The following is a 12,829-nucleotide window of genomic DNA, read 5'->3' as shown; positions in this document are numbered from 1 at the left end:
TTAGTAGAGTCCTAAAAACCACCTGTAACTAACAAATCGCAACAATTAAACAACAAAGATCTTGTAAACTTACACCGCATATTAAAATAAATTCTATACTTACTTTGATTTACAGAAAAATAAATATAGCCTTTTTTGTTGTTCCCTAATTAAATTTGTCGTGTTTCGTATTGCGCTTGTAAACATAAATCAAAGATAAAAAAATTAGTATAGATTTTGCGATTCTTATTAAGTACTTCTCCGGTTTATATTCTCTTATAAAAGTTACAGAATTCTCTTATAGAAGAAGTTGTAGTAGGTAATTAGAAAAGTATTATAGCCTAAATCATTTAACCCATTAAGTGAATAATCCCATAAAATAAACCTTCTAAAATACGACTTAAAGACTATGTTGTCTTACTGCTAACAAATAGTTTCCGGCCACTAGAAAACGACAGAGATTAGTTGACATGAAGATAAATTGGACCACATATTACTTTAAGTACACGCAAGTTAAACCAGAGTAATATATTTTGTTAGTATTTTAAAATTTTAACCGATGTTCTTTTTAATTCTATGCTTGTATTTAAATTGCATATGGGATTTTTGGGATGGGAAAAACCCATGTCCAGCAGTGAGCTTATAACTTGACGATGATGAATAACAATATTTACGTTTTTACTAATTTTAATTTACTTTACTTTGTTGTTTCAAGTTTTAATGAGATTTAAAAACATCACTTTTGTAACTATACTCATATTAAATATAGCTGTTGCTCGCGAATTCGCCCGCGTGAAATTAAAATAACAATAAAAAACATAGCCTATGTTACTTACAGAAAAATGGCCTTTCTAAAGATGAAAGAGTTTTTAAAATCATCCCAGTAGTTTTTGAGTTATTTCAATACATACAAAAATACAAAATTATAATATTAGATTATAGATGATTAAGGAAGCAAATTCTTCCTGTCTGTGTTAACAAAAACGAAATTTTTGTTATCGATTCAATAGACGAATAAATCCAGGTAACAATAGGATAAATAAAGCTCGTCACAAATTGCATACACCCGTAACAATTAAAACAGTTTTCAGTCAGTCGAAAAGTTTCAAAGCCTGCAAAGCGTTTACGAAATACAGTTGGAACTTGTTGAAGTGAATGTTGCTTTTTGACACGTCACAATAGAATCATTTTAAATGCATTCATGTAAATAAAACCAATTGTATAATTAAGAGAAAAGTGAAATGTATTATTTCATACATATAAATCTGGAATGAGGAGTACAAAAGGTAATTAGGACTCCCGTCCTGAATTCCCATTCAAATCCCAGTAAGTTGCACACTTGCATGCAAGTTATTGACACGTGGAAACGCTACTGGCTAGGCGGGACAAAGCTTGTTTCCTATAAGTCTCGTCTCTTACGATCTCGCGATTTACCGGCATGTATACGCAGTATTTTAACACAATACACTTAATTCTTGCAGACTTTACTTTTTTCTTTTAGTGCGATTTCAGTCAATTTTTTATAGTAATAGTAGGGGCGGTTCCTAGAACTCAACGGCTAGCTCATTATTTGCGTGGAATATTTTAATGATTCGTCGAATTTGAGTCAGTGCGTTTCATACATATCAAGTTACATACATTATATAAACAACTAACCTGGATCATGGTGAGCGGAGGGTGAAGGCGCGGAAAACGCACTGGAACAGCCGGCGCGGCGAGTCAGCCCGCCCAGCTCTGGTACTGAAAATAACACATCGGATTTACTTTTTATAGCTTTTTAAATTTTATTAATTAATAACTCCTGTACCTCCACACCTCTATGAGTAATGCGATTCTAATATCATTAAGATAATCATCTATTTAAGATATCATGACACTGATATACGCAGTCACATAAAAAAGGGCAAAAAACTGACGACAACGGAAACTATACAACTATTGAAGACTTTGCACATTTTTAGGATACAATTAAGTGATCAGGAAAATAACTTTAACTTAGATATGAATTACTATGATGAATTAAGTGGTATTAAAATCGTTTATTCATTCATATAGAATATTTTCCATTTCTAAATTTAATATTAAACCCACGCTAATTCTTATTCTACAATACAGTGTATTTCAAAATTTTTGTTCCGTAAGGTGTGATAAACTTCGCAACAACATTTAAATAAAACGGCAAACTAAAGCAGTGAGGTTGAAACTTATGTTTACTACTCTTGTGCATTACATTAACGCTCCAAGACTTGAAAACTTACTTCTAACTTAACTGTAAATGTTCTACTGTTACTTAGCAAGTGGCGTCAAGTAGATTAGAGAAATCCCCGTCATCTGAATATCAAAATCCTATCTGATTGTAAAGTGGCAGAAATGCATTTTATGTAATTATGGAAATATACACTTTAGTTGCATAGCTACAAAGTCTATTTTATTAAATCAAAAACTAATAGAAATTTTGCACTGTGCCTTAAAAACAATATAGATGACAAAATGTCAATTCATATTTATTGAAGTATTGACTTTGACATAATTTTGGTATGATTGTAATGTAACGATGTTCACATTTGTACGGTGACATATACCTAATTATAATGACGTCTGCTGGAGACGAGAGGCTTACGCGAGCTTTGCTTCAAGAGGCGCGTAATTTGCATTATTATAACGAAGATACTACGGCGAAACAACTGTTAAGAAACTTAAAATTTAAATTGCTCTTCTTACAAGGCCATGGAAAATAGACTGGCCTTTGATAAACTAACCGCATTACTCGCCTTTGTTTTATATTGTCGCTGCATTAAAATAACTTTCAGTGAAGTCTATGTCACAAGATGGAGCTGCTTTTAGCTGTAAAACGGAGTTTCGGGTTAAGAAAAACTTGACATTTGGCGAACTTATAGGTAAATTAAACTAAATATCATCCAATGTTGCCATAACAAACATTATATATTGCAATACAAAGTTAGTCTATGCTAATATTATAAAGAGAAAAGATTTGTATTTTGGTATAACTCAAAAACTACTGGGCCCGACTGAGTTGTTACTCAGGCTATGTTTTTTATTTTTTATTCCACGCGGACAAAGTCGGGAGCAACAGCTAGTTGTTAAAAAGATAATAATTTAAGTTTATTACTTAATTAATATTGTCTACTAACTCATAGCAACTCTTTGTTTGATATGGTTTCGAAAACCAAAATGTACAAATAAAACACGTCGCAAACAATCCACGTCCGAACGTGTTCTGTAGAGCGTGTACTTTACCAGAATGTGAATAATGTAAATTTAATGTAATTGAAAATGTACTACGTTATTTTGAATACACTGTTAAACACGAAATTTCATTTTTTATTAATTTGAATGAGTTCAGCCTACAATCTGATAGCAGTATTTAAGCTCGCTTTCCATTACACTGGTACAAGCCGATCAAATAATTCTCACTTTTTACATCAAATCACATTCGATCGCCGGTCGTCATTATTTTAATTTTTGTAAAGTAAACAAACCAAATTATATTAACGACATAATAAAGATTTATGTAAAATAGATTAAAAGCTAAAAACAATGAAACTAAAATGTAACAAATGTCACGAACGGGTTGTAGGTTTAAATTAAATGAGATACTCGTAAATATTGAAATCTAGTCTAACCGTGATATTCATATTCATTCGGAACGAGCTTACTTACATTTTAAACATATCTCGGTGTTGTCATACATTTATCCCTTGAGCAAACAAAACAAAGCGAGAGCTGCCGAGTCGCTTAGCGCCAGGCTTTCATGATTAACTCAAACAACTTCAGTGTTCGCCGCATTTTCATTTTCCCGTCATTCTGCCTCTTTGTATAAACTTGTTTGTGCGAAGGAACGACGTTGGTGTTTTTTTTTTCTGCAGCGAGATAACAAATAGGTTACACTGCTTAGACGCTAATGAACGCGCATTATTTAAATGTGATTCCGCTAGCGCTAGGCCGTCGGAATTAAATGCGATGCCGTTATTACGCGTCGGAGAAAACCGTTTCATTTCGAATTTTATTTCAACTTACATATTTCTACAAACGTTTGAATATATTTTTATTTGTATTTATCTTGTTTTTAATATGTACTTGTTAAGCTCGACATAAATGTATACTATCTGTCATTATTATCTTCCAGACGCTATCCGACTAATATAGGCTTGTTGAATGTTCAAGCTTCTTTTTTACGGTCAGCCACATGCCGTAAAATTATATCCAGCATACTTCTCTTATAACTAACTATTGCCGTAATCATTAATTACATTTACTTTGGTACGCAATTTTTTAAGGACAGGTGTAAAGTTTCTGTACCTGATATTCAATTAAATATGTGCTAACGCCAAACTAAATTGAATATCAAATAGTAGCGATAGTGCTGATTTGAAGTCTGGCTAGTGGACGGCTGCTTAGATAAGTGGCCGCTCTTTAATATCTGCAGAATAGACGTTGTTGGAACTCTGCCATCGACTGGCGTCATAACGTCCCAGTTATAGGGGACGGCGAAATGTTACTAATATTGGTCACATATTTAAACCGTAAGCATGTAGGAAGATAGGACGCATAGTTAAGGGAAATATCCACTCTCTGTGTTCTTCTCTGTTAACGGTAAGAAACGGATCTGCAAATACTATAAAAGATGTCTATGGGCAGCGGTCGCCTTTGTCACCTTAGTATAATATAAAAAAGTTTAATAGTTTAATTAGATAGACCAGGTGTAGTTGAAAGTAATTATTAAAAAGTTAAATGAATCCATTTTGTTCTGAACAAGAAGCAGTAATTGATCAATACATTTAAGAAAACTGTAGAAATTGTACAAACTTTAATAAATAAAGTTTATTTGCAAGCGCGAAATTAATTTGGATTATTCGAAATAATTATATTATAATAATATTTGTGAATATTTTGTATTTGAAAATTATAAATAATGTATTAATTCTTTAACTTGTACCACAAATATATCCGTAGTTGGCGCGACCAATACTGCATGTCTGTAGAAACTTTTCTTCAGACCGTTATAAAGTCTGCAGCAATTTGTAGGTAACTTACGAGATATGTGCTCGCGTAATTGGAAAGCAAATGTTAGAGAATCCAAGGATTCAAATATTTCTTTAGACAAATTGCAAGTTTGCGAAGATAATCGTAAACCCTTATTATTTTCGCAATCGTTATAACAAGAATAAATTAATGCTTGAAAACTTGAAAGTTTTAAAATAATGATATTGATACTATACTTTCAAATTATTACTGAAGCCACTTTAACCTCAAATAAAGGCAAATATCTTTCAAACTAACTAGACAAAAGCTGTGATTCAGAAACAACAATATCAGATACTCGTAGTAAACGAGCGACGAAATATAATGATACGAAAATAAACAAATTATCACTGACTACTGGAATACACAATGTTAATAGATGCTTTGTATAATAAGAAAGCACCTCTCTAGGCCGACATCGCATTGACATCTGCACATTTGGCAGCACGCCAACAAACAAACTATACGATGTTTTAGGATCTGCTAAGTACACTGAAGCATCGAGCTTGCGGAAAAGATTCGAGTGAAAGTGTCTTACATTTTATGTTCGAGGCTAAACGGGCGTTTATTATTTACACAATAAACACCGACACGAAAAAGCTTTCTATAATATTATCTTTACATTTTTGCTATTTGGAAGTTACTTACGTAAACTATACACTACATAGCAAAACTAACCACACAGTTTCACTCACAACAAACTTACACATGCATTTTAGCTTAGCATTTTTCGAAAGGTTGAAGGCGTATTCTAAAATAGACTATAAAACCTCACAAAAGAAATGGGTTTTTTAATTATTTATTTTTTAAATCACTTAGGTAGTTTTACAGTTTAACGCGATTAAAGATTCATAAAGTTTTATACCTATGTAAATTATCATGTTAACCATTAAGAGAAAAGTAATAATAAACTAGAGTGTGATCAAGCATTAATTAGTTTATTTGAACAATTATACACTTGTATAAAATTACTTACCAGGATGTGGATGTGTGTGCGGATGTTCTGCCGGCGGCTGCATAGACGATAGTGCAGATAAAGGCGTGTAACGGGACCCTTCCTCGCGGGGGCATCCCTCCTATAAACATAAATAAAGTTGAAAATGCATACGTCTATAACAAACCCTTGTACTTTACTCGAAGTACTCGCAAACATTGTATATTATATTTACAATTCATGTAACTTCTGTTTCAGTGATAAAATAAAACACAGTATTAATTCAAGCGTTTTAAGTATTATAAAATGCATGAATTCGCTCATCAAGCTTGTGTTTAACATTACGTTAATAAGGTTTAACGGTTTAGACAATATAATCTCCGTCAAGAGTTACAGCGAAACTCCCCTCTTCGTAAATTGTTTACGGCTCGATAGAATTCGTGTTCAAAATTCATCGTTTAATATATGAGCAAAAGGTTTATTTTTCATAGAAATGATTTCGCAGTTATAAGCGATGAAGGGTAATGTGAGGATGAAGACCCGAGGCGTGTTTACATAGAACTTACTTTATTACCGGGCATTAATGAGGTTCGAAACGCCTCAAGATAAATTTTCTAATCCGGAAAGATAATCCTTTTATGGAAATCAACATCTTTTTCTAAGAAGTAATTTAAAAAAACTAAAAAAAAACATATTTACCTTCTCGCAGTTAGCCGTCGCTGTAGTCTGGGTGTGACTTGTTGACGAAATACGGTATTGCATTCCGGAGACAGTGCAAAAACCTTCATGATGATGAGTTGAGTATACTCCAGTTATTGTAACGTCCGATTCTTGGTTAACAATTACTTCAACTTTCTGTTTCCTGTCAGTTATTGCACTGTCTTCAACGTCTTTTTTAGTCTCTTCATTTTTTAACTCCGACTTTACGCCGGCTGCGAGTACGTTTTTTGTTTTATGAGTAAATGATTCGTCACTACAAGAATCAGAAGTGGTTTCATCTTTGCTAGATTTAGGAGATCGTTTTTCATAGCTTGCTGCTAAAATTGCTGTTGCATTTAAACTAGCCATACGTTTTTGCACTACCATATCCTTTAAATCCATGACAACTTCGTTTCTGTTACGTTTCTTCTTAACAGAAATACCAGTGGTCTTTTTCAGCTTGTTGGACTTTTCATTATCGGGTTTTGTAACTGGAAGCTTTGTTTTCTTTTTTTCTGGGGTCTTCGGTTTTTGTTCTATTTCGCTGTCCTCACTGGAAGACGTAGATGATTTAGGATCCCAATATTTACCTGCACTTCTAATCCCGGGAACTCCACGTAAAGTCATTTGTGGTAAATTATCATCGGAACTTTCAGAACTTTCTTCTTTTTTGTCGTTCCTGACTTCGTATTCAGATTCTGAGGTGCTGTCCTGCTTTTCTACATCTTTGGGCTTTTCTTTCTTCTTATTATACGACGTTTTCGATGTACTGGGCATTGGTTGACGGTCTACAGTCTTCATTAAACCTAATTCCATATGAGTTCTGCTTTCATTTTCGTATAGACAGTGAACTTTTGCTATAGCATTCAAAGAAGCCATTCTATGTTTTTTAGGACCTGCCCACATGGACAACAACTTTAGTCTCCTTTTACTCGGTTTTTCATTACACAATACGGAAAAGTCATCTTTGAGATCAACAAGAGAATCTTTCGATAGTTCTTTTAATTCTTTTGACGTGGGTTTTTTCTGACTATCTGTGATTCGTTTAAATTTTTTCATTTTCGTCTTTTTAGCTTTAGGACTATCAGATCCAGATGATTCTTTAGATTCATTGTCATCGTTGGACTCATTTACACTTTCTTCTGATGAAGAATAACTAAGAGATTTCTTACTAAAAGAAAATTTTGAATTATCTATTTCCTTATCGGATATACTTTTCTTTTGCTGTTTCTTTATTAAAGTTTGTTTTGTGTTTACTTTTACAGGGGAAGACGGTGATTCACTTTTTGAGGAGGAAGATTCGTTATCAAAAAATTTGATAGGGCTAAATGGTTTTCCTGTTATGCTTGATTTACGTGCCACCATTTTATATGATTTGCTCACGATAGGTTGTGGTATATCTTCTACATTCTCTTCAACATTACTGGCATTAAATTCTAAGTCAGAAACTTGGTCACCAGCTTGTTTTTCACCAGAAGTTGAATCCTCTGACCGTTTGCTTGCCTTTAGTTGTTGAACTACTTCCTCAATGGGTCTATGTGGAGAGTATTTTTTTCTCTCGGTGTCAGTTTTTTTATCAACAACTGTTCCCTTAACCCGAGCTATCGGTCGTACTCTGCCTATGCTTTTGGTACTTGTATTACGATAATCCGACAAGATGCTCTTAGGTGAATCAACTTTATCCGTAAAAGTATAAACATCAAATTCAGACCCCTGTGACACAAGATTATTAGATGTACTTTTTTCTTTATTGTGTTCGTCAACTTTTGTTTCACATTTCATTGGTAAGAATCTTTCAGATGCGCTTACATTGCCTTTGGAATATTTACAACACTTCACATCTATATCAAGTGTTCTCGGAGACCGACTTGAAGTAAAAAATTTAAGAGGACGTTCTGATTCAGATCTAGACGTTTCCGCTTGACCCTTTAAAGACGTGCTATAGGAAGCACTACTACTTGGGCCTGAATTATAAACAACACTTTTCTTATTTTCAACACTTTCTTGAACCTTTGTGTCATTTTTATTTTCTTTTGAAGTATCAACAGAACTATCAGCTTTCGGAATATTAGAAGTCTTCTTATCATTATTGTCATTTTGTTTGTCTTCTTTGTTTTTATCCTCTTCCAATGCGATTTCTTTGTCTTGCAGTTCAGGTTTTGTGACGTTACTGCTTTTCTTTTTAGGAGTTTGTGCTTTTCTATTTACAAGTTTTGTCTTAGAAGAATTTGGATTTTTTTTCAATGAATCTACATTTATTTTGTACTTTACATCATCATTGTTATCATCGTCATTATCAAGATCCACTGCTAAATTTGTTTTTTTAGGTGCTCTAACGGTTTTTTTAAGAGCAACAGCTTTGGTATTTACATTGCTTGGGGTATTTTTAGGCGCGTCTTTCTTTTCTTTTGGCTCTTTTTTGAGCTTCTTTGTTGGAGAGCTACTTCTAGGTTGACTAGTTTTTGATGTTTCATCCTTTGCCACCTCAGCGGAATGATCTTTCGCTTCTTCAACAGCAGGAGCTGCGCTACTAGTTGAACACGAAGCTTCATCTTTCTGTTCTTTTTGTGTATTTTTCTTAGCACTCTTCAAAAGTGTTTTTTGTAAAGGTTTGCCCTTTTTTTTCGTTACAACTTTCTTCTTTATAGATTTAGTTGCAGAGTTACCCTTTACAGTTGTTTTTCCTGTAGCCCCTTTCTTAGGTAAGGTTTTAGAAGCTTGTGACCGCATTGTCCACTGTGGTCATATGAATGACCGTCATTGATGGACTGATGAAGGAGCTCACATCCTGAAACAAAAACAATAAAATATGAAACATGTGAGTTTTCTCTATCATCATATCGCATTATCATTACTACTAACAATTTAACTCAAACAAATAACTTATTATCAAAATCCCATAACATTGAACATGTAAGATGAAACCGATTATATTTTGTCCGAAAACAATAAATTATTCCTTTTAAAACAACATCTAAGGCAATTATTCGCTGTAAAACTAAACAGAAGATCGTAAAAAAAGCAATTTAGCAATGAACGCATGACCGACCAGAGCACGGATCAAACTATTCCAATAAAAGTTTTTAAACGGCTCTACTAAATGTTATAAAACTACGGTATTATTATAGCAAAATTGCATTTGATATTTCCCTATTTGTAATAATTTTTGAACACATTACTACGACGAATTCAAATGTTACCTTAAAAAATACTATTCCATAAAATTCTTAACTATTAAATTCAACGTAAACAAGACTCATAAAACAATCACAAGTTAAATTAACAGGAATATCTTTGTGAAATATAAGAGAAAATCCGTAAGTTAGGAATAGAGAAAACTACGAAGTCCGCCATCCGAGAGGTCTGTAATAAAATAAAGGTCTCGCTTCAAACAAAGGAATGCTTCCACACTCCGCGGCCGCTCGCTTTTATTAGATTAACTTGACAAAAGCCGGTCGGACTCATCGCTTGATTATTACGGCTCCGTGCGAATCGTTCCCCTTCATTATCTATTGCCTCCCGAATCACGATTGTTATAATTGTTAGCTTAACCTGGCACCTGTCGCGTAATCGAACGTTACTGCGAGATAAAAACAATTGAACGTCGAATTTAAATTAATAACTGACAACTCAGCTTCCTATTAAGTTAAATTTATTGACACAAGGAAAAAAAATCAAAAAGCCTGTTTTTTTTTAATAAAAAACATATTGACCAACATTTGCCAAACAAAGAGAGGTGTACATGACCTTAAACAACATTTGTCGTAGTTCCAGAATTTTTAAGTTAAAACAAGCTTTATTAAATCAAGGAAGAATCGTGAATAATTTAACAAATCTCTGGTATACGTCGCCGCGACTGTTTAGTCTGGCGGTGCGGCACTTGAACGCTGTGCTGAAGAAAAATACCTCAACTCAAACAAAGGATATCTGCGAGCTATTTAATCAGACGTCGTTGGCCATACTTTGAACATTCCTGTCTCTGGGTATTTGCTCTAATTATTATCTTAGAATTGACAATTATATTATTATAGTCATGAAAATTAATAGTTATAGTTTCTTATATCGTTTCCGTTCCATGATTGTGGCTAAATTTAATTGAAAGTTTTTTTAGTAATTACTATGGTAAAATATTATACACGATAGTGCCCAGAATATGGTGAAAATAAACAAAGTGCAGAGTTCAATTCAGGCCAAGCGCGGAAAATTGACACATCGACACAATCAAGCCTTTTGCTTCTCTATATTCTAAAGATCATTCATTTGTTTATTGTTCAATTTTCTGTAGAGTACTTTTTCACTAGTTTTGCAACAATTTAGTCTTATTAATTAAATTATAAAGAATCATCAATTTATAAAATCCATTTAAACTCATCTGATATAATACTCAGAACAGTGATATTTCTTGGTATTAATGTTTTATTAGCGAAGAAAACGTAACCGTTGTCTGTATTGAAACTCGCTCCCAGACTTCCGAGAGTTTGAACAACAATTAAGATACGAGTGGGAAAGCTCGTTAAATTCAAAATGTGGTGCGAAACTTACATTACAATCACAAACAAAAGAACCGACAATTTATAAAAATAAACAACACAAGTGTTAAAAGAACATAAATTATAAACGCTTTCAGACCGCACTATTTTTAAAACTGCAAAATACAATATGATAAAAATGCAAAACATTTTTTTGTTAGCTTTTTTCATCATTACGCAAGTAAAAACCACTTCGGCCTGACTTATTTTTTTAACTGTTTGCTAGCGTCTAATGTTTTTGTTCCTTATGCACTTGTGAACTTAATTTAGGAAATAGCAATTCCGCCATTTTCTTCCCAGATTTTTTTCTTATTTTCATTGTTTATTATTTTCATGCCAGCATCAACTACGAGATTCAAAGTGATGTTATATGGCATAGTAGTTACACTACGATAGCTCCAGAAAATAAAATTTTATACAAAAAGACGAACGAACGCCTACTGACAAGAATAATAACAAACGTCTGTTTTTCATAGAGGAAAAATAACTGGAAATTAATTTTCATAATTATCTTTACTTCTTACAAGTTATTCGAATTAATGAAATGTATTTCACACTTCCACAAACCATCTGAAATGTTAAACACTAGCTGTAACTCGCGATTTCGTCTACTTGAAATTACAAAAATGTAGCTTATTTTACTCAGTGATAACGTAGCTTTTTAATGATGAAAGAATTTTTGGAGTAGTTTTTGTGTTGGTCCATTACATACAAAAATACAAATCTTTTCTTTTTATAATATTAGTATAGATTTACATTTTTTATTCAATTTAATAAAAAAACTGAAATACCGATTAATTGCGATAAATTAGGCATTAATGTGAATTGAAAATGGAAAGCAGTAATGCCTATTTAAACATATTAATTACCTTAACGAACCGCTTACACCAAACTTTTTAATTCGCATGCAAAATGTCTCCATTTCATTAAGTACCCCGATGAAAAGTTAACAGCACTTTTACATTGCATTCAGAAACTCAGTGTGCGGATTTTATTTGCTGAGTACCGCTTAAAAACATTGTTTTTTCCTAAACGTTGTAAGAACTATTATAACGATGGTGTTTTACGACTTATTCATACTTAACGATGTTTTTACAAACTATCGTTACGACAAAATATTAACTACAAATTGAATCATACTAATATTATAATAAATGCGAAAGTTTGGATGGATGGATGTTTGTTAGAGTTTATAGCCTAAACGGCTGAACGGATTTCGATGAAATTTGGTATAGATGTAAAGGATAGTCTGGAAGAACACATAGACTTATCAGTTTTGTTTGTTTTTAATTCCACGCGAAAGGAGTCGCGGGCGAAAGCTAGTGTTCCATATAGTTATTAATGTTGATGTTTCAATTCATACAGTCGGTAGCTTTCAAATGTAGTTTACTTTTTATTAAAGTTTAATTTACTTCTAATGATCAAGACAAGAAAAGGAAAAACGAAACAACATATTATATTTCTTTTGTGTAATAAATTAAAAAGCGCTCTTTCAAAGCTGTGTAAAATTTAGCACTATCTTGGCAATAACCGAGCTCAGCGGGCGTCTCAATCAAGATTTAGCGAGCGTTCGCACGGACGCGAAAACGCTAGGCGGTAACTATGTGTCAAAATAGAACGTATGGGATTGTATGAAGCTGTTCAT

The 12,829-nt window shown here is 33.0% G+C and overlaps 1 protein-coding gene across 1 annotated transcript in view; it reads right to left on the bottom strand.

Moving 5' to 3' along the window:
* The window catches only part of LOC106104350, a gene marked incomplete at its 3' end in the record, with an annotated part of 164,065 nt that overhangs the window by 110,750 nt on the left and 40,486 nt on the right, over positions 1–12,829 (bottom strand). Inside the window, exons 2-4 of the mRNA XM_013284383.1 lie at positions 6,656–9,443; positions 5,999–6,098; positions 1,636–1,719 (exon numbers count right to left, since the gene is read on the bottom strand). Coding sequence (XP_013139837.1) covers positions 1,636–1,719; positions 5,999–6,098; positions 6,656–9,385 — 2,914 coding nt within the window. The remainder of the gene's footprint in view (positions 1–1,635; positions 1,720–5,998; positions 6,099–6,655; positions 9,444–12,829) is intronic.

Source organism: Papilio polytes, unplaced genomic scaffold (assembly GCF_000836215.1).
Source record: "Papilio polytes unplaced genomic scaffold, Ppol_1.0 DF823688.1, whole genome shotgun sequence".
NCBI classification, from domain to species: Eukaryota; Metazoa; Arthropoda; class Insecta; order Lepidoptera; family Papilionidae; genus Papilio; species Papilio polytes.
Note: the sequence above shows the minus strand (reverse complement) of the source record. Positions and strands in the feature narration are given on the sequence as shown.